Raw genomic sequence first — 25,213 nt, 5'->3', positions numbered from 1 at the left:
AGATGTTTGAAGGAGTTGAAATTGACGGTGTATTGCTTTTGAAGCAAGAAATGTAATCTGAAGGAAAATGAATTTTTAAATATAACAAATTCATGAATATAGCTTAAGCTGATAAAAACATGTCTTCAAACAAGTAATATAGGTTGTAACACACTTCAGTCTTAGTATTAATTATATTAAAGAATATATATTTTTTCTACACAGACATTTCTTTTTCTTACCATCGTAATCGCATGCAAGATACATGAATGCATCAACGGTCGATGTAATAATACAATCTTCCTTCATGGAGGAGTTGTCGCTGCATCCAAAATCTGGGTCTTTGTCAAAGAATGCAATATCACTGTCTGTGACTGGGACAGATAACTTATCATTGCCAAGGAACTGTAATATAATAATGTTTAAACAGTTACTGTACATTTGCTAGCTTTTCAAGTTAAAAAACGTATGACACGAGGTGTGGAAAGATGCTGCAATGGATGTTTTTAGATATGCTAAAATAAGACAAATAATGTCATCATTTCATGTATGAATGAGATGTATTTGTATGTTGCTAGGTGCATCCCAATTATAACAGCATACATTTCATACAATTCACATTTTTCTATTATTTCAGAGCAATATTTCGCAACATAAATTTTAAATACTAAATATGAAAAACAGACCACAAAAAGGAAATAAATGATATTAACACGATAGTTGAGATTTCATTATTTGCATAAACATATTGAAGCGATATGGTATTTATGTAACATATATTACTGTGAGCGATTTAAAATATACCTGGCATTCTGTGAGTCTGGAGGCAACCAGTTGCTCCTGACCAGCATACAGTTTCTTGTATAGACCAGTAAACTCGACAACAGTGTCAGGTAGGTACTCCTGCTCTGCTAAATCTTGAAAGAGGGCCACCTTCACTGCTTTTGTCCCATCCTTCAACCCAAGGCACCTGACAGGTAATGTGCCACAAGGGATACCTATCAATGTAAAAATAAACAACATTCTTTAAACAGTGTTTTCATTAAGAGCTGGCTGCTGGTTGAAATAAGCACTTCAAAGGTCAAATTTTCAGAAAGTGCCAAAATGTGCCATTGATATTTATAGCCATTGCTGTTCATATCTGTCACTTATTTCTTTCTAAAAAATATTGTTTTTGTGTAAAATCAACATCAATTAATAAATAATTTGGAAAAAAAGACAATGATAATATGGGAAAAGTGGAGCACAGTTTAAAGTTCATAGGGCGTTTTTGTCTCATTTTCACTATCAGTAATAAAGTTTATATATAATTTGGAAAAAAAGACAATGATAATATGGAATTAAAATCTGTCCATACAAGGGAAAGTTACAGCCTGGACACGACAACCTATACTCTATGTCTTTATATGCAGCACTCCATTGTGAATAAACACTATGTGTGACCTTGACCTTTGAGACAGGGACACAATCTTGCACGCGACACGTCGTCTTGGTATGTGGAACACATGTGGCAAGTTATTTTAAAATCTGTCCATACAAGGGAAAGTTACAGCTCGGACACAACAACCTATACTCTATGTCCTTATATGCAGCACTCCATTGTGAAAAAACACTATGTGTGACCTTGACCTTTGAGGCAGGGACACGGGTCTTGCACGCGACACGTCGTCTTGGTATGTCAAACACATGTGGCAAGTTGTTTTAAAATCTGTCCATACAAGAGAAAGTTACAGCCCGGACACGACAACCTATACTCTATGGCCTTATATGCAGCACTCTATTGTGAATAAACACTATGTGTGACCTTGACCTTGGAGGTAAGGAAACAGATCTTGCAGGCAACACGTCGTCTTCGTATGTGGAATACATGTGGCAAGTTATTTTAAAATCTGTCCATACAAGGGAAAGTTACAGCCCGGACACGACAACCTATACTCTATGTCCTTATATGCAGCACTCCATTGTGAATAAAAACTAAGTGTGACCTTGACCTTTGAGGTAGGGACACGGGTCTTGCACGCGACACGTCGTCTTGGTATGTGGTACACATGTGGCAAGTTATTTTAAAATCTGTCCTTACAAGAGAAAGTTACAGAGCCAGACGGACGGACAGTGCGATTTTAATATGCCCACCTTTGGGGGCATAAAAAGTGGAGCACAGTTTAAAGGTCATAGGGCGTTTTTGTCTCATTTTTTACAGAAAATATCATACCAAGACATAACTGGCTATTTTTCACTATCAGTAATAAAGTTTATATAATAATATTCTAATGATCATAGTTTAATGACCCAACAGGCTATGCTTCAGGAATGTGTCAAAATGGCCACTTCATGATGTAGTAAACAACAGTCTGGCTTGAATATACTGTCATTTGTCACTTCTGATGCAATAAATGAAATGCTTATCTAGCCAAAAAAAAGTACCCTTACATTGTGTTTATCAATGTTGGTTTTCTGTTATATATACACTAATGGAAGTAATATTATATGTGATATGATCCTGGTTCACATGCATGATATCTGGTTCTAGAATGTTATGCCAAAAAGTTGTAATTGTACATGCCTTTCAGATCTTAAATTCTTGTATTGTACACAAACTTGGATTATGTTATTCCTGTTTTTTGGCAATTTTTTTAGCATTTTTTTCCTAATTTAAATTTTAAAATAGGGCTTCTTTGAGGACAAAATATAATATGTCATCAGCCTGACCAAATCCATAAGCAATGATGTTAAAACCATTAAACGAGGCTCACTCAGTATTTTTGTTAAATGTTTATTATTACATTTAAACACAAGAAACATTCAAACTTGTTTATTACTACAAATGCCACTGAAATATTACTAGTTAACTTTATTAATTGGCGTTAAAATTTAATAATGCAAAAGCGAAGTATTATGTCTAAGTGCAATTACTATTCAGATTGTTTGTTTCTTACCGTAAATTGGACCGAAATTCGTGTAAACAATATTTATGAATGTTGATAATTATCAGCATATTCCATATGCACAGAGAAAAGGATTCAAGAAATGGTTCGTTTTGCACCTTTAAATCTCGTTATTTCGGCTTTCTCAAATTATATTTATCCTGCTCAAACTTTCATTAAGGAAAACCCTGCATAAAAGTTTTTGTTGTTAAAAAAGACACTGAGTTCATTTTGTACATTTTAGTGCCACAATACCTGACAAAATAGTTTGTAAATATCAAATTATTTGTTAAATGCAATTTGTTTTAAATATGATATTGAAACCAAATGCTGTATAATAGCAAATAGTCGAAATGATACCTGACATATTTTTTTCCTAAATGCAGTTGGTTTTAAAAATGAAATTGAAACCAAATACTGTATAACATAACAAATAGACCAAAAAATAATAGACTTAAGTAGCTCAAAGTGTTAGCATGCCACTCAAGGTGTATTGTGATGTTGATTACAACAATATTATTTCATTTAAATTACTGTACCTTAACAATCTTTGCACAAACAGTGCTCTTCATTGGTGAAGATAGGGCCTGGCCAATTGTCCTTTTTTGTCCAGCCTTTGGCTCCTCTTCTGGTAGCAGTGGAACAGTGGCAGTTGAGGAAACTGTTACTGGTGGTACAATGCTTATGGCTGAAGATTGCACCACCCAGTATGCATCAGCCTTCAGAATGATATTGCTGAACCTGTAAAAACATGATACAGTTCCATTTATACTACAACGCAATGGTTAACTGACCAACAAAGCGTTCCAATTGCAAACTTTAAATAGACATGAGGGCCAAATGGCCCTGAATCGCTCACCTGTCATATATTGCACATTGGTTTGATAAGAAATCTGGATGGTTCAAAGTAGTTAAGGTTTTTTAGAAGTCTGGGTCATTTTTTACCCCAATGCCAAAGTTTGGACAATAAAGGTAGAGGTCCACTTAATGATGTATTATGCCAAATAGCTCTAGTCTTTTGAATTTGGAGAGAATTTTTTTTAATGCTTCTATTATATACAAATATTGAAAACCTAAGCCTATGAACACGGGGCGTGGCCAATTTTGACCCTAAGGCCATAATTTGAACAATCTTTGTAGAGGTCCACTAGACGATGAATCATGCCAAATATCTTAGCTCTAGTCTAACTAAGTTCAAAGGAGAAGATTTTTGAAGTTTTAGCTATAAACATATAGAGAATACCCTAACCCCCCCCCCCCCCGGGGCGGGGCCAATTTTGACCCCAATGCCATAATTTGAACAATCTTTGTAGAGGTCCACTAGATGATGAATCATGCCAAATATCTAAGCTCTAATCAACGTAAGTTCAGAGGTGATTTTTGATTTTTTACTATAAACATATAGAGAATACCCATGACCCCCTGGGGCGGGGCCAATATTGACCCCAGGGCCATAATTTGAACAAACTTTGTAGAGGTCCACTAGACGATGAACCATGCCAAATATCTAAGCTCTAGGCCAAGTAAGTTCAGAGGAGAAGATTTTTGAAGTTTTCACTGTAAACATATAGAGAAAACCCATGACCCCCAGGGGCGGGGCCAATTTTGACCCCAAGGCCATAATTTGAACAATCTTTGTAAAGGTCCACTAGACGATGAATCATGCCAAATATCTAAGCTCTAGTCCAAGTAAGTTCAGAGGAGAAGATTTTTAAAGTTTTCACTATAAACATATAGAGAAAACCCATGACCCCCCAAAGCGGTGCCAATTTTGGCCCAAGGGCCGTAATTTGAACAATCTTGGTAGAAAACCATTTGGTGATCCTACCTACCATATATCAACGGCCTAAGCCTTGTGGTTTGGGAGAAGAAGATTTTTAAAGTTTTTCCTTTTGGTTGCAATGGCAACCAGAGTTCTGCATGGAATTGAATTCTTTGAACATCTTTGATAGAAGACCACCCAAGGAACATCCCTATGAAGTTTTATTAATATTGGCCCAGCGGTTAAGGAGGAGATATCTTTTAACTAAATTGTTGACGCACAACGCACGACACACTACGCAAGACGCACGCCGGACAAAAGGCGATCACAAAAGCTAAAAACATGGCACTAAAACATAACTTTGCTTGTAAGTGTATTGCATAGAATACAAATGTTGTATGTTGTTTTTAAACGTTCTTAAAGAAAAATATCCACAAGAATGTATACATACTTGTAAGTAAGGCCTTCTCTGACCATGGTGAACTTCTGTTTCTGGTAGCAGCGCAGGTGACTGATGGTGTCTACATTTCCAACAATGATGTTAAAATATTTCATCGTTCCCGATTTCCCAGCATATACCAGAAAATCGCCTGATTTCCGTAACACCCGCCCAATGATGGTCATTTTTTCATCTGCCTGGCAGAAGTATATTAAGAAATAAGCATCAAGGAAGTGAACAGATGAAGTGAATATTTTTATTTATTTTATATAAACAAATGCCTTAGACTAAATGAATTGTCAATTTCAGAATGAAAGAAGTGAAATTGAGATTGTACTTCAAATTTTAAATTTATGCAAAAATGAACATAACAAGTCAGTAGGAAGCATATGGAAATGATTACGCTTAAAAATCTTTGTTCCTGGATCCATGCATCCCCAAAAGTAAGCGTAGATGAAAAATTTTAAATAGGTTAATTGTTTTTCTTCAGACTTTCTGTTACACAAAACAATAATAAATATATGTTTACAATCAGTATTAGCTTCACTAGCATTATTTAAGCCAAGAAGACTGAAGCTTTTGTCTTTTTTTGTATGTCTTAAAAGCAAAAATATTAACAGAAATACATTTTTTTTAATTCAGCTTAGCAATGTTTTAAGTGGTGGCACACTTTTAAATGTGTAATGTTATATTTAAGAACTGTTAAATGTAGATGTACATTTTAAGGAAATGGTAATGTTAATGTGAATCATATTGATCTACAAAATATGCAATATGTGAACTCAATTGCAGTTTGACACCAAAAAGAACCATCAGTCTCTAAATTGAAATGATTTTATAATACATGAAAAAAGAATAATACAAAGAAGGCAAGTTTGAACCTTCTTTTAGAATTTGAAACTGGAAGTAAGAAAATGATACCATAAAAGTGACACTAACACCAAGTTTAGATGTTTTTTTAACTTCCAAGCCTTCAACTTTGGAAGTTTTCTAAACGAGTGTGAAGTGTCTCTATTTCCAAAGCATCAATTTTCAAACTTCTAGCCTACTTCGAACTATTAATATAATTCCAAACTATAACTGAAACCATGAAAATTTATAATAAATGTACAGATTCTAAAACTGAATGCAGTTGAACACCAAGAAATATGTCAAGCTTTGGATATGGTTTGCAGTGTTTGTTCCATAAAATCTATTACAAACCAGAAGAAGAAAATTTACCAATAGAAAAAATAATATGTAATAAGTGCTCTCTCACAAATTTGCTGTTTCTACAATTTTTTTCCTCTTTACAAAGGCAAATATTTGTATAATACAATGACATAAATGATGCCATGACAGCACATTAAAATATTGAAAAACATTTCTTACTGGGTACTACGCATTCTTCCATATTCTTCAAGAACACTACATGGTGGCTGAACAACAGCTGGTGAAAACTTTAAAAGATATAAACCAGACAATGAGGTTACTCTACTTAGAGCTACATAAGCCATACCTTTTTCAAAAACGGTCGAACCCAAATCAATGACTACTTTAGACAAAGACAATTCTTGTACTTTATGTATGGTGCATGCCCACGATAAGGTTAATGGAAATTGGCATGTTATCACACTACGACCATTTATAATGGACGAATACTCCACACGTTCAATGGAAATATAACTGCATCCACTAATTCTCAAAACTCTGCCAACACATGGGTCATCAAACAAGATATTTACAGTTTGCACAACTCCTGAATACTTATCTCAAAGGAATGAATGTAACCCATGGCACCATTGACTAATCCCTGGTCTGTGTGTATGTTGCGTATGAGCATGGCCTTTGCACCAAGACACAATGTTAGCTGTGAAGACAAGCCACCAACATCATCTACATTGGTATGAAAAAAAATAGTTGGTACTTCTGAACCGGCATCAACATCATAATGACCGAAGTAATGAACTGAAGGAATATGCACAGTAGGTGACGAAGATTTAGCAAGCTTTGCACTATTAAATGCAGCTACATCAGAACGTAATGCAAACAGATGAATGACATTATCCACTTGAGAGGGTTCAAAATTCAAACGCTCAACCAGCATTGCAATATCGTTCTTTGTAAGGATTCCTAGTCGTGCGTGATCAAGTAAGCAAGCATATTTTGGATCTTGAGATTGTCTCATGTTTTGTTTTAGGAAGAGTAAATGAAATAACTGCCAAAGCAAAGAATTTGTGAAAGCATATTTTCCACGTACAGGACGTAATTGAAAAAAAATCTCCAACAACAATCACATTCAATCCCCCAAATGGACACTCATTGTTTTTTTTATTTCTGATAATCTCCTGCTGATGTAAGTCAACATTGCAGCACTCACCATACTGATTTCATCAATAATTATTGTTGCAAATGATTGAAATTGTCTTTGTAATTTAGACAACAGAAACTGAGACAGTGGTTCATATTCCAAGAAGTTATTTACAGGAATTTTTAATAAACGGTGTATTGTTGACCCCCTTACATTTCTTGCAGCTGTGCCTGTTGGAGCACAAACAACAACAGGCGATACTCCAGGTTGAATGCTGGTGAACAATTGCAAATATGCAACTATCATATTCAAAATAAATGATTTGCCACTTCCTGCTCCGCCAGATATGAAATAGTGAACAGGTCCAGTATCATTTCTAGTGTTACCAAAATGGGACATTATCTCATGTAATACATGTTTTTGACATGAAGAAAGTGAATGAAGTTTACAATTGAAGTCATCAATGGACATTATACAGCACTCCAGAGAATGCAACTCTGTAATGACATCATTGTCAGCAGAAGAACTGTTCATTGATTCATTGTAAGGAATATTGGATTCTTCAAAGAGTGGAAGTGATGAAATTTCTGGTGCTAAATTATCTCCAATATTCTCCTCTGGCAAGTCATCTCTTGTGTTTGATAGCTCTTCCTCTGTGAGATGAATTCTTCTAACAGCATTTTCAATCTCGGTGGCTATTGTTTCATACATGAAACTGATACTGCTATCGAAAAAGTCTTGCTTTGCATCAAATGCTTCTCTGGCAGTTGGCATATCACTGAACAAGTCATCTTCTGTCCTATGTGGGAAAAGCAACATCAACATGCTATAGAAATATTCTTCTGAACCAAACTTTGGGTACCTAACAACAGAAAATTTACCCTTCTTTCGAAACCAAACATTGTATTGTGCACAATGTATTTTATTTTCCTTTTTCTTTGGCTCAGTCACCTTTACATACCAAGATGCAAAATATAACAGACTGCAAGCTTCTAAATTCAAAGGTCTAGCTCGGTAGTAATCCAAGATATTATGCTTGAAAACATTTGTATCTTCATCTGAAAGAGCTTGTAAATCAGACGTGGAACGAAGAATTTTCATACGCTTTTGAAGTGGCCAAGTGTTTAAGTACACAAATTCTCTGGAAGCATGTAACAGCTGCAAGGAACCCATCCGAAATGCAGCTTCCTGAGCACTCATACGCCTGTGTTTTAAAACACAAAGTCCAATTTTCATCAACCGTACATTCCTGGGCAATGACGGATTTTCACTCAGAACAGTATAGATTAAGTTACCCAATGCATTTTTCAAATCATCTGGCTCAGACTTACAAAGGTATGAACAAACATAATATGCAGCCCCTTCAGCATTTTGGATGTACTGCAAATCCATATTAGCTCTCCAATGGCGAAGAATAACAGCATTGTAATCATTAATAAATCTGCTTTCCACATCACGTGAAGTAATATAAAAGCGACCTCTGTTCTGCGACTGAATATGCATATTACTTATTAATCTTGATCGCCCCGAAACCTGTCTTGGGAAACCAAAACGACATTTTGCTTTTCTAACACTGCAATAAGCGGTAAGGTGGTGCATCTGAAGCCTATGAACAAGACTGTACAATTCAGGATCAGCATTTTGGTCTGGCAATTTGGAAAAAATTGTTCTATTGATATATTCTAACGCAGACAATGCAGTAGCATTATTTATTTCTTTTGGAACATCAGCAATCCACAAAAACATGTGTATATGGGGACTCCCTCTGTTTTGAAACTCTACTCGAGCAAAATGATCCGTTACCTTTCCTAAAGGTTGACAACCATTCAGGATGACATTGTTCAGAAGTGAACGAAACCGTCTTTCAAAATGAGTAGCAGTAAGCAGAGGATCACTACGCATCGATGAAGAAAAAGATTTACCAAAAGCCTCACGGAACTCAATATCTTCCAAAGTCATTCCAAGTTCCGGCCAATGCAAGTCATCAGCAGATAATGTCATAAATAATGTAGGTGGTCCCAAACAGCGAAAAGATGCCAACAAGTCGTAAAGCATGTTTTTGAAGTATGCAACAGTACCTTTTATCTTCTTCAATAACATATAGGAATTTTCCAACAAATCAGTGTTTGAAGCTAAATTGCGAATACAATCCATACTGACAGGTTGTTGATTGCCATTGTTTGCATGTGTAATCTTCATTTTGATGTTCACAGCTGATTTCAAACATGAAATGTTATAGGAAACTGCAGTATGAAGAAGATAAGTTATGTTTTTCCGAAAGCGAGAATCTTGGTCATACAATCTGGCTTTGAAGTACATTTTTGGCATTAGTTGTTTTGAACGTTCCTGTTTAAATCCATTGCAACCAAATGGAAATAGCCAAGGAAAAGCCATTTCTTCACCACTAGCAACCTCAAGCAAATTAATAGGTGTATGTTCATTGTGTGGGATGCTTAACTCATTTCCGCCATCAGGAAAACTGTCCAAAAAAAATATGTTGGATGGATTAACAGGTATAAGTACATCTTCATCAATGGCCTCTTCTGCAAATATATTTTCACTGGAACACACATCTCCACAATGGGGTAAACCTTCACCATCATACTGTAACACCAAATCGCTATACAAAACATTATTCTCTTTGAGCCACAACAAAGCATCAAAAATCTTTGGTAATGACACCTTCCTTTTACTAACATCAATGGCAGAAGCTGTATCTGATGAGAATTGAACAATAACAAATGGCAAGTTATGCAAGGAACTAGGCAACGTAGACAAAATTTCAAGAGCATTTGACGGCAAGTTCAGTATCAGACCTTTTTCGGCATACTGACCTCCAGGAAGCATAATGACTGTCATGAAAATGTTAATTTTTGCAATAAGTCTTCTTTCCAGCTTCGTCAAGTTTTTCAAACAAGTTGGTATATCTCCAGGTTCTAGTAAGTTCTTAATATATGCTGAACTAGGCATTTTCCCTTGATACAAATTTTTACTACATGTCACAAAAACAGTACATGGAGTGCTGAGCTCCAAATCACTAAGAATAGAACTATCCTTACGTATTGCTATAGTCTGATTTTTAAACAGTATGCGATGACAAACATCACAATGGAATGTTGGCTTTTGACGAATGTATGCTTCATAACCTCGCACATGTTGGTTATTCTCAACATAGTCAATAAAGGACATGTTAACAGAGGTATGAACATTACACATGTATGCAACATTAAGCAAATCATCTAAATCTGTTTGAATGTCACTTTGAGAAGTATCATGCAAACAATGTACAACACCATCATACATTACAGCAACTTTTGGTGATTTCTTCTTTTTGACGTATTTGTTGGAAGGAAATGAATAAGAGTGATTGCTGTTCAGCATCTTGTCAAATGAAAATGTTGAAGCTTGTTCAGTCGGACACTCAAGGGTGCAATCATTTGATGACATAATATCAACAGAATATGCGACATTTGCATTCAACATTGGCAACAATTCATTTGAAATGTTAACATCGCGAATGCTCCCTTCACTGATTAAGTCTTCAAATTGTTCTTGGATAACTGATTCTGAATCATTACTAATACCATCATGTAATACAGGAAATTTGATTACTCTTCTCTTTTTAGCAGAAGTCTTTGACAATAATGGATATAAATGATTGCCCTGCAATGCCATGTGTACTCTTGGTGACCCTGTGTGTGCAGAAATATAAGCAGCTTCATATACATTTGGAATTGACAACAAATCCACTGGATTCGCAACACTAAAAGACTGTGTCTGAGGAGGAATGTCGGCATCATTATTCCCATTTGGCATTGACAAACATTCTGCGGACTCATTATTTGTAGAATGTGAGAGAACAGCACTATTAACACATGCCTGGTGTATGAATACAGGTGTCAAATCATATAAACAACCAGAGTACTGCCTAAAAACAAAATAAACTAAATCATCCGGAGTTTCAAAGCTTAATATATTACAGCTGCACCATTTTCAGAATGTTCGCCATTTACATCACGTTCATGTGAATCGAAAATGTAGAACCTATTACTTGCGGTACATATATATATTGAAATTGTTAATTGATCAATTGTTACCAGATGATACGGTGTCAAGCTGCTTGTTGCTGTTATTGCCTCAAAAAAACAAGTTTGTCCTAAGTTAGCATTAACATTTCAATCAATAACACCATAATATTCATCCTGTAAAAATTGCAAATCAAACATCCTATCATGAAACGAAGCTTGGTTTGGTAAGTCGGAATGACTTCGATAGCGGATTTCTCCCATGGTCCTACTGACTTGTCCATACAATTGATTTCCCTCGTACAAAATATCGTCTACATTTCGGGACAAAAAGCCATAGTTGTTTTCATCTGAACATCTAAAAAACGCAAGCAAAGCTACAAGAGCCATAGCAGTGCACTGCATGCCACAAATGGTGCAAAAATTTGCATTCCCTGATGCAGATTTCCTAATATACCTCTTACCATTTTTCGATGTTGGTGCAGAATCACAACATGGCGGGTAGAAATCGCGTGGTGCGCAAATTGTTTACGTCACGTGACCAACGTCGGCCAATCAATATGTTTCATTACAGGCGTCCCAGCAAGTGTAAACATCACGTGAACCAATCAAAGTGTAAGATTTATAAAGTTCCCGCGGAAACATATTATCACATGACTTGCTCGACCAATCATTTTGTGCGCACTGTGTAGTAATCTAAAAATAAAATAACTCGGGGGGGGGGGCGGAAATGAAATTTTATAAATGTAACCTTTAACACATTAACAAATAAAGTTGGATGAACATTTAATGCAGATATCGATCAACTTAAAGAAAACAGATTTTATCATGGTTTATCAATGTAGTAAACATAACAAAACAAAATAAAATTTAATTATTCCCATTCACATAATTACCAGTCCACACATTTTACATTTCCGGCACATGATTACAAGTAACCAATCAGAAAACATTAACAAATCGGGAACAGCTGTTAAACTTATTTGTCGTTCTTCCAAAATAATGTTTTAGGGATAAATTAAAAACAATCTTTTCAACCATAAATAACATTTTCAACACCCATACAATCGCCATTCATTTGCATTTGTAAATCATAAAAAATAACAAAAAAAATAACAACTGTACATCAAATTTAAATCTGCTCCTACCACTAGCTAAAATAAATTCCCATTCCATAATAGGCGCGCACTTCGGTGCGGCGCCAATCAGCAATAGTGTTGCCTTTTGGTTGGAGGTCATTGCCAGTTTCTGTCAGGTCCAACAGAATCATTAATCAGGTATTTAAGTGCGGTAATCAATAACTAACAGACGCAACGCAATTGCACGAAGGCACTTACCATTTAGACGAATGCACGTGCAAACAAGGATGAAAATTGTCATAGAGCAGGGTTAACTGGCGGATATCCCCTTACATATTTTTTAAAAAAAATGTACGAGAGAGATTTCATTTGGCTGATTTATTTCAATCCAATTTTTCAGATGAATAGCTATGCTGCATTTAGGTTCGTACGTTTTCGAACACCGAGCGTTTGTCTCATGAATTAACAATGAATGAGCTCGATTTTCTTTGTTTCGTGATGTCCATAACTCATAATTCAGCCCCTTCGTTAAGTACCGATCCAACTAGGGTATCAAATAAGTGGCATGTGTCTTGTTTTAAATTCTAGTTGATAAGATACAATAAATAAATTATGGAAGGAAAAGAGCGGACGCTTAATAATTGGTTTTTGTACAGTTCGAGGAGCGTTACGCCAAGGGATTTCAACGATGTCTGGTGTGAAATCGTACTTTTAATTACTAAGCCAAGGTATTTGAATGATTAAACGATATCTGAAATAACATAATTAATTTTGAAATAATATTTAGAATTTCTCCCTCTTTAGTATTATCATGACCGTACTTTTTCTTTATATTTACATTTAAATCCCACATCCTGCAATATATTTTTAAATCGTTTTAACATTGATTGTAACGCTTGTGGAATTTGGGAAAATAAAACAAAATTGGAAAATAGTAACATGTATAACTTTAGATCGTTGACCATGCATAAAACATGTATGTTATCATGACTATTATTTTTGATGCCGTTCACGTTAAAACTAATAAACTGGAAGTAGGGTTTCCTTGTTTCACACCTATAGTTGACTCGAAGAAAGCTGATGTCTATGATTAATACCTGACAGCGTCCTTCCCGCGCTATTCATGGCCTTTATGGCGTCTATAAACCGTGAATTAACATATTATGTTGTAAGTTAAGAAAATAATGCAATCTTGTAAGTTTGTCGAAAAATTTCTCGAAGTCGACGAAACAGCAGTATAATGCATTCGTATAGCTCAGGGTATTTGCTATTTTAGAGGGTATAGTATAAATATACTATCAAATGTGGATTTTTATTGACAACCATGATTGTATATTGGTTTATTTAGTCCGTGTTCAACCTTGTGATTTTTTCTTAACGTTATTCCTCTGTGATTTTAGGGAAATCTGTAGTAATCCCTTTTAATATTGCAGCGATAATCCCGTCCCTAAAGCAAATGGGAACTCTCCCTTTGTGAATATCCTACTATAAAGTGACACAAGGAATTGTTCGATTAAAGGGATATCGTGCGTATATACTTCAGCGGCGAGATTGTCCAACCCACTGCTCTTTTTAAAGTCCTGTTTAAAAACAGAGTACTTGACCTCTGAAACTGTAATTGCCGCATTAAGTTGATCATCGCGAATTTCACCTGTAACATTCTGGTCCTGATTATCAGTAGTGTTTGGACTGTATTAAGTTTGAAAATGTTGATAAAAACAGGCAATCTCTAGATTATCCGATGTTTGTGGCTTATTTGGGTATTGCGATTTTATTCCTTTTCCAGTATTCCCTGGGTTTAGTTTTACATTATGCGGTTAATATATTCTTTTCAATTCTCTTATGCAAATATTTGATCAAGGTTATATTTCCGTTATGCAACGCCTTTTACTGCGTGCACTGAATCAGCAATGGCATATTGCTAAAATAGTCAGTGTTAGTTGTATGAAATATTAATATGAAAATCTGAACTAGCTTATATAATTAGCAAAACGTTTGAGACTAGCTGCATTTAATTTCGAGCACGGACTGTCTCTGATCTAACATGACATCCAGTAGTAATTGTAATAAGATGTCGCTAGTACAAACGTTTCTTTGCATAGTATTCTCATTCGGAAGTTGTTTTGCTGGTAGTCGGACATTAAAGTATGCTAAAAGCTCGTTAGATATTTCAGGAGATTTGTTAGAACAAACATCAGCAGAGACACACATCCTTTGCGTTGACAAGTGCTCGAAGGATGACAACGTTGACGCATCACTCCGCTGTAACGCGGTGCGTTACAATGCGCTTGACAAGTCCTGCGAATTGGTACTGTCAAGAGGATGTGAAGCGCCAGCTGCGGCATTACAAGCGCATTGGACGATTTACCGCTTGGTATGATTATCTTATATATTTGTTTAAACGTGACATGTCTTTTAGTCATTATTCTAAGTTGTTTTCGTGTAGTTAAGAAAATCCGCACAATCGGTTATTACCCTTATACTAAAATGTCATGTATTGCCAACGCACTGTAAAGAAAATATTTTTGTTTACTTTAAAAAGGGATTCGAATCTTTCTGCGCTTGTAGGGGTTGGTATTGAAAAAAGATATCGTGATATAACGCCAGAATTCCAGTGCGTATCTGATATCGCGTTACATCGCCAGAATTCCAATGCGTATAGGGTATCGTAATATATCACCAGATTTCCACTGCATATCGGGTATCGCGATATATCGCCGGAATTCCAATGCGTATCGGGTATCGCGTTATATCGCCAGAATTCCAGTGCGTATCGGGTATCGCGTTACATCGCCAGAATTCCAGTGTGTATCGGGTATTGCGTTATATCGCCAGATTTCCAGTGCGTATTGGGTATCGCGTTATATCGCCTGATTTCCACTGCATATCGGGTATCGTAATATATCGCCAGATTTCCACTGCATATCGGGTATCGTAATATATCGCCAGATTTCCACTGCATATCGGGTATCGTAATATATCGCCAGATTTCCACTGCATATCGGGTATCGTAATATATCGCCAGATTTCCACTGCATATCGGGTATCGTAATATATCGCCTGATTTACACTGCATATCGAGTGTCGTAATATATCGCCAGATTTCCACTGCATATCGGGTATCGTAATATATCGCCAGATTTCTATGCCTGCGCGTTTCAGTGTTAGGCCTTCGTTTTTAAAGTATTTTATATAAGCTCAAAAACATGCACTATTCCTCCTGTCTTTGTAAATCTAGCAAATGCATTACAAAATAGTTCTGTAGATTTTCGTGCACAAAATAGGCAATGTTGAAATTAGGGATACTACACACATTTGTTTGCTGTACCTACTCTGCATTGTCCTCTGGTGTCTGCTACAATCGATCATATCTCAGACCAATAAATATTGATCAATCAAGGCATAACATATGCCACCATTTTGACTTCGAACACAACCATCAATCGACATTAGCCATTAACAACACACACAACTGTTTCTCCCGATAAACGTCGAAGAAAGATACACAGAAACTTCAGAATGTTAACACACTTTTCAATCACTATCACTACGAAACAAAAGCATGTTTAAGATATCTAAAAGCCATAGATTAGTATGTGGTATATCATTACGCGAAATAATATAATGAAAACTATAGTGAAAAGCTCAGTGGGCATAAATGTATGCAACCCCCCTGTTTAGAGACACAGTGATAGGGCCGAAAATACACTGACCAGAACCATAACACTTACAAACAACAAATGCATCAGCATTAAGCTTTAATAATGCATGTTGGGATTGTATCGATGATGTGAACATCTTTCTCAATTTAAAAGAACATTGTTTCCAGACAAATGATGCACCAAGAGGATGGTCTAGGTTAGGCTCCAGATGGTACTACGTAAGCACAACATTCACAGCGTGGAGCCAAGCTGCGGACAACTGCATGGCGCACAATGCACATCTCACCGGAATATCCAGCGCTCAAGAGAACAATTACATATACAACTTGCTTAGCGCTAGTGACGTGTGGTCAGCAACTAATGCCATTTGGGTAGGGGGTTATGTAGCCTCGTTCACAGAAGGTGTGCCTACATGGGAGTGGCACAATAGGGAGAGTTGGAGCTATGAGAACTTTGCCGACCCTTCACTACATGATGGGGCAGATAATGAACACTGTTTGCACGTTGATGCCACATCGTGGGACGATTATCCATGCAGCTCTAAATTAAGATATGTCTGTGAAAGAAATTAAAAAGAAAACGGTCGGATGTAGGATACTCTTCTTGCTGACCTGTGTGACTCATTCAGCTTTCGTAGGATATATGTCTTTTGTTACATGCATTTATCTACTAAAAGAACATTAACTATCAAACTCAAGTACACTACAACGATCAAATTCACATACCGGTAGGAACAAAATGAGTGTTTAAAAAGCTTGAACAATAGTACATTTATAGCTGGATAGCAATTGAGCATTTCAAAATTACATTGATATAAAATAATCACTATTGTAGGATATTTTTTTGTTTTAATACAATATTGGATATAATGTCATTTTCCCTACAGTACTTTGATTATCTGTGTGTAAATGTCGTATAAGTATTGAATTTATTCGCTTTAATACAATGTTTTATGGAATGTCACTTTTTCTGCAGTAGTTCGTCCATGTTTGTGTAAATGTTGTATAAATAATAAAATATTCAAATTTATTAACTTTAATAAGATGTTTTGTTGAATATAATTTTTGCTTCAGTATTTCATGTTTAAGTGAATGTCGAATAAATACTGAAATATTCGCTTTAATACAATGTTGGAATGAATGGTATTTTTTCTGCAGAATTTGTTCATGTTTGTGTGATACGATATTTATTCGCTTTAAAACAATGTTGGATAGAATGCCATTTGTTTCTGAAGTAGTTTGATCATGTTTGTGATAATGTCGTATATCTTCTACATTTATTCGCTTTTAAACAATGTTGGATAGAATGCAATTTGTTTCTGAAGTATTTTGATCATGTTTGAGATAATGTCGTATATCTTCTACATTTATTCGCTTTAAAACAATGTTGGATAGAATGCCAATTTCTTCTGCAGTATTTGATCGTGTTTGTGTTAATATCGTATATCTTCTACATTTATTCGCTTTAAAACAATGTTGGATAGAATGCCATTTGTTTCTGCAGTTTGTGTTTGTGTCGTACAACTACTAATTTTATTTTCTTTACTTTAATTCTGCATGTACATGTTCATTTTTCAATTTACAGTGTTTCGATCATGTTTGTGTTAATGTCGTATTAATACTGAAATACTCGCTTTAATATAATGTTGGATTGAATGGTATTTTTCCTGCAGTCTTTTGTTCATGTTTGTCAGTGTTTCATTTCCTTTAATATGAGGCTAGCATGCTTCCAATGCCCGAGCGTTCAAACTAAACCACCGAAGATGTTAAGGCGTTAAAATAATGTTTCAAGTAATCCGACCGACACTACATTTGTTGTTGCCGAAGTGTGGATTTTATGTTCTTTTATGAGTGAACATGTTACAATTTGACCATTTTTTAATTAAAATGTTCTACGATAGCAATATACCCTGATTTAGGTCGATTTGGTACAATAATTCGGGTTCTCCAAAAAAGTTAAGCCTATATACCGACCCTATTGTTTTTGAGATGTAAGTGGAAACAAAGACCTATTTCTTAGCCTAAATATAACTACGTTAAGGTAGAACTGCTAGATGTATGCGCAAAAGAAACGTATTTATTTCAATGCATCATCACGTTTAAATCATTAAATGATGAATACAAAAAAGCATATGATTTGTGTACATTTAAAAATGGAAGCCTTTATAAATGTGTTTTTTTAATTACCTTGTCTATAAGAAATACAATCTTATATATTTATGAAAAAAATAACAGTTGACTATATTTTTAAGGAACACAGTATATATTATTATCTGTATACAAATTGTATGCATTATTGTTTTCATCATTAAAGTCAAATACGTTAAATGATGCATTAAAGCTGCATGCACTTTCACAGATTTACCGTTTTTCTTTTTCTTTTTTTCTTTTTGTCTTGGAATAATATCTGCAAACTAGTGATGAAAGACTGATGACAAAAGATCAGATCGCAGGTTTTCATTTTTCCATTCCAAATGTAATGTTTTATGGCTGCAACCGTTACTAACGGTTTAAGAAAAATGTTTAAAACATCAATTTTGGAGCGGAAATATGAAAATCTGCAATCTGATCTTTTGTCATCAGTCTTTTATCACTGGTTTTCAGATATTTACGCAAAAATTTGCTCATTCCAAGACAAAAAATAAACACAATTGTCAAAACGTTCAGTCTGTGAGAGTGCAGCTTTAATTTAAAAAATCAAACAACATAAACCTATATTGTGCCCTTTAAATGCAGTTGATTAATCAATACTTGTCAAGTAGAATGTTATTTTGTCTTATTACTTATTTAGGAAACATAATTATGCTTTTTAAAATGATGTTAGCCGTTTTCCGGTTTTTGATATGAATTATGCTAATGTTTCCTGAATTGCATGACTTTGCCTTTAACTGAATAAACGTTTTTAAAGTTATTGTATTGATGTGCATTTTCCTATGGGACCTTTGAACTTCGGAACACCGAATAGATACGGGCCTTTTCGTGAGCGCGGTCACAGTTAGCAAAATAAACACAAAGCATCTCCCAAAGAGGAGACCGTTGTAAAACGCGTCTATGGCAATTCTCATGATATTACGACTGTGTCCCCCGCCGAACCTCAATCATGAGGTTTGCGTACCAGCAAAATGCACGAGGAAATTGACCGAAATCATAAGGACAGGCCGGGAGAACACCCAGTTAGTGATCAATAGTGAGTCCGGAGGTATGGGGAGACTGGACCATGCGAACGCCCCCCTCTAAAATAGTCGAGTCGTCCCCTAAGTTTACTTTTTCAATACAGGATAAATAAATAAATAAAATTTACCCATATGCACCATTTCTAGGGGGAGTACCAAAAAAAAACTACCAACACTTTAAACTAAATTACGGTTCTGAGGAAGGGGGGCAAATCAAAAGGTTGCGCCCCTAAGTACGCCCTATCTTATGTTCAATCCTGAATCCGCCACTGGAGAACAAGGTAACATCAATGACACTGAAACATGTTTTGATAAGTTTAGATTTCTTTCATCATATGTGTGCGAATTAAAGTCGAAAATTAAAAATCCATTTTATTTTAATTTGTAAGTGATTTGGACATTGGTACAGGCAACTTAAACTGATAATTTAGATACTGTTGATATTGCAAGCCGGGCGGTTCAAATTTCTAATCATTCAAGATTGAAACTCAAGATTTGTCAGGATTTCTATTAATTTATTCACGTTCTCTAGTCAATTACTTATTACAGGAATCAGCATTGGAACCAATAGTCCGTTTTGTAATTTAATTGTTTAAGTATGCTAGTAGTATTTTTGTAGGTATATATGTAGTAAATTAAGGTATTAAATGTAGTTAGAATTTTATAAAATGTAGAAATTACCAGCAAAGCTCTTTTTCATGGCTGGTTTAGTTCAGTGTAGGTTACTATGATGACTGACTACAGACGAGTGACTACTGACAACTGACTCCATCGCAAAATATTCATCGCCTTTTATAGTGGTTGCTGGCTGAGTAATGCGGCTCATATTTTGTATGAAATATAAATAATATAATATTCACTTAAAAGGTGAATATAAGGTCTTGAAGTAGAGAAATTAACATATACTCTTTAACAATACAATGCCGCATTAACTTCTTTGAAGTAAAACAGTGATGCTTATAAGATAAGTGAGCCCAGCATTACACCAGCATTCCGCAAGAACAATAGTGAAATAATGCTCTCCAGCATTAGATATCTGGGGTGATACCTTAAATAACAAACAACATATTAATATGAATTTAAAACAATATAATAAATCATACACAAATACAATATAACATCACATTTAAATGTTAAAAATGACTCGATTTACTGATTTTAATAATTTACTACGCTGTAACCTACAAAATGCAAATGGCGGGCAAGTTTGACAAGTGCACAGCGTTGACTCAATGCTGGCACTCAAACTTACGAGTTAATCTTGTAGAGTTATGGAGAAAGCATTTGCTAGACATTTCATACAATTACTAAGGATTATAATAATGTGATGCAGCAGTGGAAATTCCATCTGCTTACTTCAAACAGGTATATTGATTTACGAGTTACAAAAATTTCGGACATGCATTTCGGACAAATGACAAACCATACTATTACAATATGTAAGGTTTTTGGATTTTAATTGAACATAGAAATAGAGGATAATTGTAGTCTCAGTGAGATATCGAATTCATTTCATCGAGTGAGCACCGAAAGTCATATTTTCACGAGTCTCCGATGTTATTTTTTCTGTTCCTAAACGACCTTCACGATTTTAACACTAAAAATGGCATCTAAATTAAGGAATGAATTGCGGGGTTGATGTCATTATCGGGGTATGAACGCAATTGGGCTGGTCAATGTGTGTGGAGTCCGAAGCCCAATTGCGTTCATATCCCCGATAATGACATCAATCCCGCAATTCATTACTTATATTTACACCACTAGTTCCTTATTTCATTCAAGAATTGTTAAAAAAGTACTTGATAGAATATACCAGGTATTGTTATATATGAAAATATTTATACATTTGTATTATGACACATCAATAGTCTGCAAAACTGCAAATGATTTACAAGATTTATTAAATGTAAAACAAGAACAATGCCTAACATGGCATTTAAAAGTTAATATTGATAAAACTCATTCGTATTCACCAGAGGTTTGTTATGATTAGTGTTACTGTACGAATAACATCATCGCTCTGATGTGCGAGAATAATAAAACAAAGCTCGAATCACACTTTTTAAAGGGGCACAATTTAGGTTGATGTAAAAAAGCATCATTTTTAATGCATGATTGTGTTTAACTCATTTGACTTTAATGATCAAAGGAAAAAGCATATGAGTTGTGTACAGATAAAAGGTAAAGGCGATATTTTGGCTTTCTTTTAACTATTGAGTTTGTGGCCACGTATTTATAAATTTAAGGAATGAATTGCGGGGTTGATGTAATTACCGGGGTATGAACGCAATTGGGCTGGTCAAAGTGTGTGGAGTCCGAAGGACTCCACGCGTACATTGAACAACCCAATTGCGTTCATATCCCCGATAATGACATCAAGCCCGCAATTCATTACTTATATTTACACCAATAGTTCATTATTTCATTCAAGAATTGTTAAAAATACTTTATTCCATTTACGAAAACTATTCAGTAATCCTTTTTAACCCATTCTGTAAATAGAACGACCCGATTGTAACCGGAAACATTTTATCAAATGACGTCACGAAAACGCGGGAATCGATCAACCACTTGAAATCACTTTTAAACGTAAAATTGAAACACTTCTGGTAACGATACATTTAACATATATATTTAACATCTTCTAAAATGTTTATTTATATTTTACGGCACCTGCTGACACAATACAAACAATAACAAGATCAAAAATAACCATGTATATTGTTAAGCGATGAATTGCGATCCGAACATACCCGAAGATGTTGCGTTCATCGATTGATAAACGCAATTGCCGAAAGGCAGTTCATTTAAGGAATGAAAGTTGAGGTGTAAAATATTGAGGAATAAAACATTTATGAAGGCTAGTATGTTCTTATCTGTACACAAACATTTTTGCTTTGATCATTTAAGGCAAATGAGTTAAACATATATTAAAAAGGAACGAAAAAAAGTTTAAACCTTTATTTGCCCCTTAAAAATACAAGTTACCTTGTCCGTTTTGCTCAAATTTATATTCTGTGATTCATTTAAACTATTCCTTTAAGCAAAACACTTGTTTGTGGGTCTGCAATTTATTACGTTTTTTTAAGGAATCAAACGCGATATTATTCAATCGATCTGATTTTATCTTCCAATGTTGTTTGAATGTGGTTTATTGTTTTAGCACAATGCTTTGTAATGCTTTCGAATATTTACATGGGTTTTGTTTGTCATGGTTGAGTGTTAACTTATCACAATTCTAGAGTTTCCTAGAAAGCTGTGTTAAGGTAATCATACAAAAAATACTAATGCTGGTCAAGTTTCATTGAAGTGAAGGGTCCTTAAGCTTTCACCGAGAGCTTTGTTGTATTAAGAAATTATGTAAGTTAAGAAACAGAATTAAGAAATTGATAAAATCGCTCTTAAATCATAGAACTTTTTTGTTTTATAACCTCCCTTTAATATATCAAATAATACTAGCGTCATTATGGTGTTATTCAAAAATCCTTTCAAAACTAATATTATGTTCAGTTAATGTAAATGAAATTTATAAATAATCTCGATATTAATATCTAAACATGCACTTACACATGTTTGAATCCTTATGACTTATGATCTTAACTCCTCAACAATTTCAGCTATTTGATACAGGTTGCCATTTATTTACTCGTTGTGATTACATAACGCGTGATGTAATCTGAATAAACATAACTTCGTCTTTGAAAATGCTTCGCTTTCTGAGACGCATACATAAGGTATTAAGGAACGATCATAATGATTATCATTGTCGGATACCCCCGGTAAACTACTACGCTATGCGTCGTTGACTTAGACTTAGGCCAAGGGAAGTGGGTAATCATAAATAATTAATAATGCGGCAATTTTATTGGTTCTGAATGGTTCCAACTGCTTTGCCGTAGAATAATATTCTGGCGAATATTGAACCGGGGGCGCCTTAACACTATAATATTTGTCAGCAATCAAAACCACTCGGCCACGGAGGCTACTGACAATACAGGGTTATTGAAGAACATTAAATAGTGACACGCAAATTCATTGGAAGAAGAGTTGTCTACCATGTCTCATGCATATTCATTAAAAACGAAATTTTGTCAGTCAATTGTACCAGGTTTTTTTTAAGTATTACGGAATTAAGTACCGTTGTTGCCGACGATGAATGACTAAATCACTGGTTGTGTGCACTTGATATTACTAATGATGGTGAACCGGTCATTGCCGCTTGTCTGAAAATGTTCAGCGCAATCTTGGGGTAACAAATGCTCACATCAGAAAGGGCAAAGTTCACTGTACGAAAGACAATAAGCATTTGGTTATCCTGATTATTTTTCTCTCTCTTGACATTGACGTCGACTTTCCAGAACTGGGGCTCTATCGATACATCTAACACTGGGTAGACTCCATTGGACATCACCAAGAATAAGGAAATAATTATTCTGATTCTAACCATGTTGTTAAAATAAATCAGTTTTATTATTTGTGGACTATGGACTAACATATAAGATATATATACTAGATTTTATTAGCCTTATCAATGATAATGATGGTATTTGTTTACAAGAAACAAAATCGATATGATATAGGTAATATACATTTTTATCATTTTGAATATGTAAATTGTGAAAAATGTAGACAGAGATAGTCTTTGTCTATTTGTCAAAATCGTAAAATCTGATAATGTTTTTTTGTTTGTTTTTTGTTTGTACTGAATTGTCAGAAAATGGATACTATTTCTTTGAGGTTGTATACATACATCGAAAGGGTTTAATTATAGCGATATCAAATTGACATTTTTGATAAAATAGATGATGATATTATTGCATGTTGTTCTGATCTAAATAATATTGCTATTCTTGGTGACTTGACCTCAAGAACTGGTTTGTTGAGTTATTTTGTATGTATTGAATATGTTATAGGTGATAATATATTTGATGGTGATACTGCTGCTTTTTTAATACAAAAATAACTTAAAATTTTGGTTTTCCCTTGATAGAAATTCTAAAGATTTTTTTTGTTATGGCTACAGGCTCATACACATGTGTAAATCTTTTGGCCTGCAATTTGCAAATGTGCGTTGAGGCGCTGATGTTTCTGTTGGCAAACATACATGTAAAAGTACAAGTTTAGTTGACTATTTAATTTTATCTCCGGAATTGTTTCCCACTGTGAACACATTAGACTCTCGTGCGCATTGTGCAATTGAATAATGACTGCAGATTAGGAAATGTGATTCTCAGCCTTGGTTAAACAGAGAATGCAAATTATACTGTCAGCAGTATTTTAATCCTAAGCATTCCTACCAAATGAAAACTTGTAACACAAAAGTTAAGTATTTATTTTTTAATAAACTCTACAATGAATTAATTAATCACTCTATTAGATAATATTGAAATGATGTTGTGAAAAAGACTGAAAATCTTGAGATCTATTGATCCAAAGTCTTACTGGTCATTATTGAATAGTTATAGCATTGGAATATAAGGTGTCAAAGGAAGCTTTTCTGTAGGCAATTATGCATGCTGAATAAGGATGACGAGGGTAACAATGGTGACTTTGAAACTTTTGAAATCTCTTCTGTGATTGATTTAATTATGAGCTTAACTTGCCTTTTACAGAGTCTGAATCTGAGGCTGCAATTAAGATACCTAAGAAAAAAGCTTGCTCTAATTGAAGATTATATTTTTTTATTACGGTTGAATATATAAAGGTGTAATGTAAACTCTTTAACTCGATAATTGATACAGGAGTTGTCACTGACGTTTGATGTTCAGGTGTCATATTGCCTGATTACAAAAACAAAGGTGATGCTAGTTCTCCTGATAACAATAGGGGAATTTCTATACTTAAGTGCTTTTGGAAGCTTTTTACAGTCGTCAGAACAATA

At 34.8% G+C, this 25,213-nt stretch overlaps 1 protein-coding gene across 1 annotated transcript; it reads left to right on the top strand.

The window, feature by feature from the left end:
- The first annotated feature begins 14,536 nt into the window (after positions 1–14,536).
- Positions 14,537–17,139, top strand: LOC128217282 (lactose-binding lectin l-2-like). Its single transcript, XM_052924322.1, has 2 exons — positions 14,537–14,872; positions 16,328–17,139. Exons 1-2 carry the CDS (start codon positions 14,543–14,545, stop codon positions 16,730–16,732), a joined length of 735 nt encoding a protein of 244 aa, XP_052780282.1. The 5' UTR covers positions 14,537–14,542; the 3' UTR covers positions 16,733–17,139.
- The last annotated feature ends 8,074 nt before the right edge of the window (positions 17,140–25,213 follow it).

Source organism: Mya arenaria, chromosome 2 (genome assembly GCF_026914265.1).
Source record: "Mya arenaria isolate MELC-2E11 chromosome 2, ASM2691426v1".
In the NCBI taxonomy this organism is placed as follows: Eukaryota; Metazoa; Mollusca; class Bivalvia; order Myida; family Myidae; genus Mya; species Mya arenaria.
The sequence above is the reverse complement of the archived record's forward strand: the minus strand, read 5'-3'. Positions and strand labels throughout refer to the sequence as shown.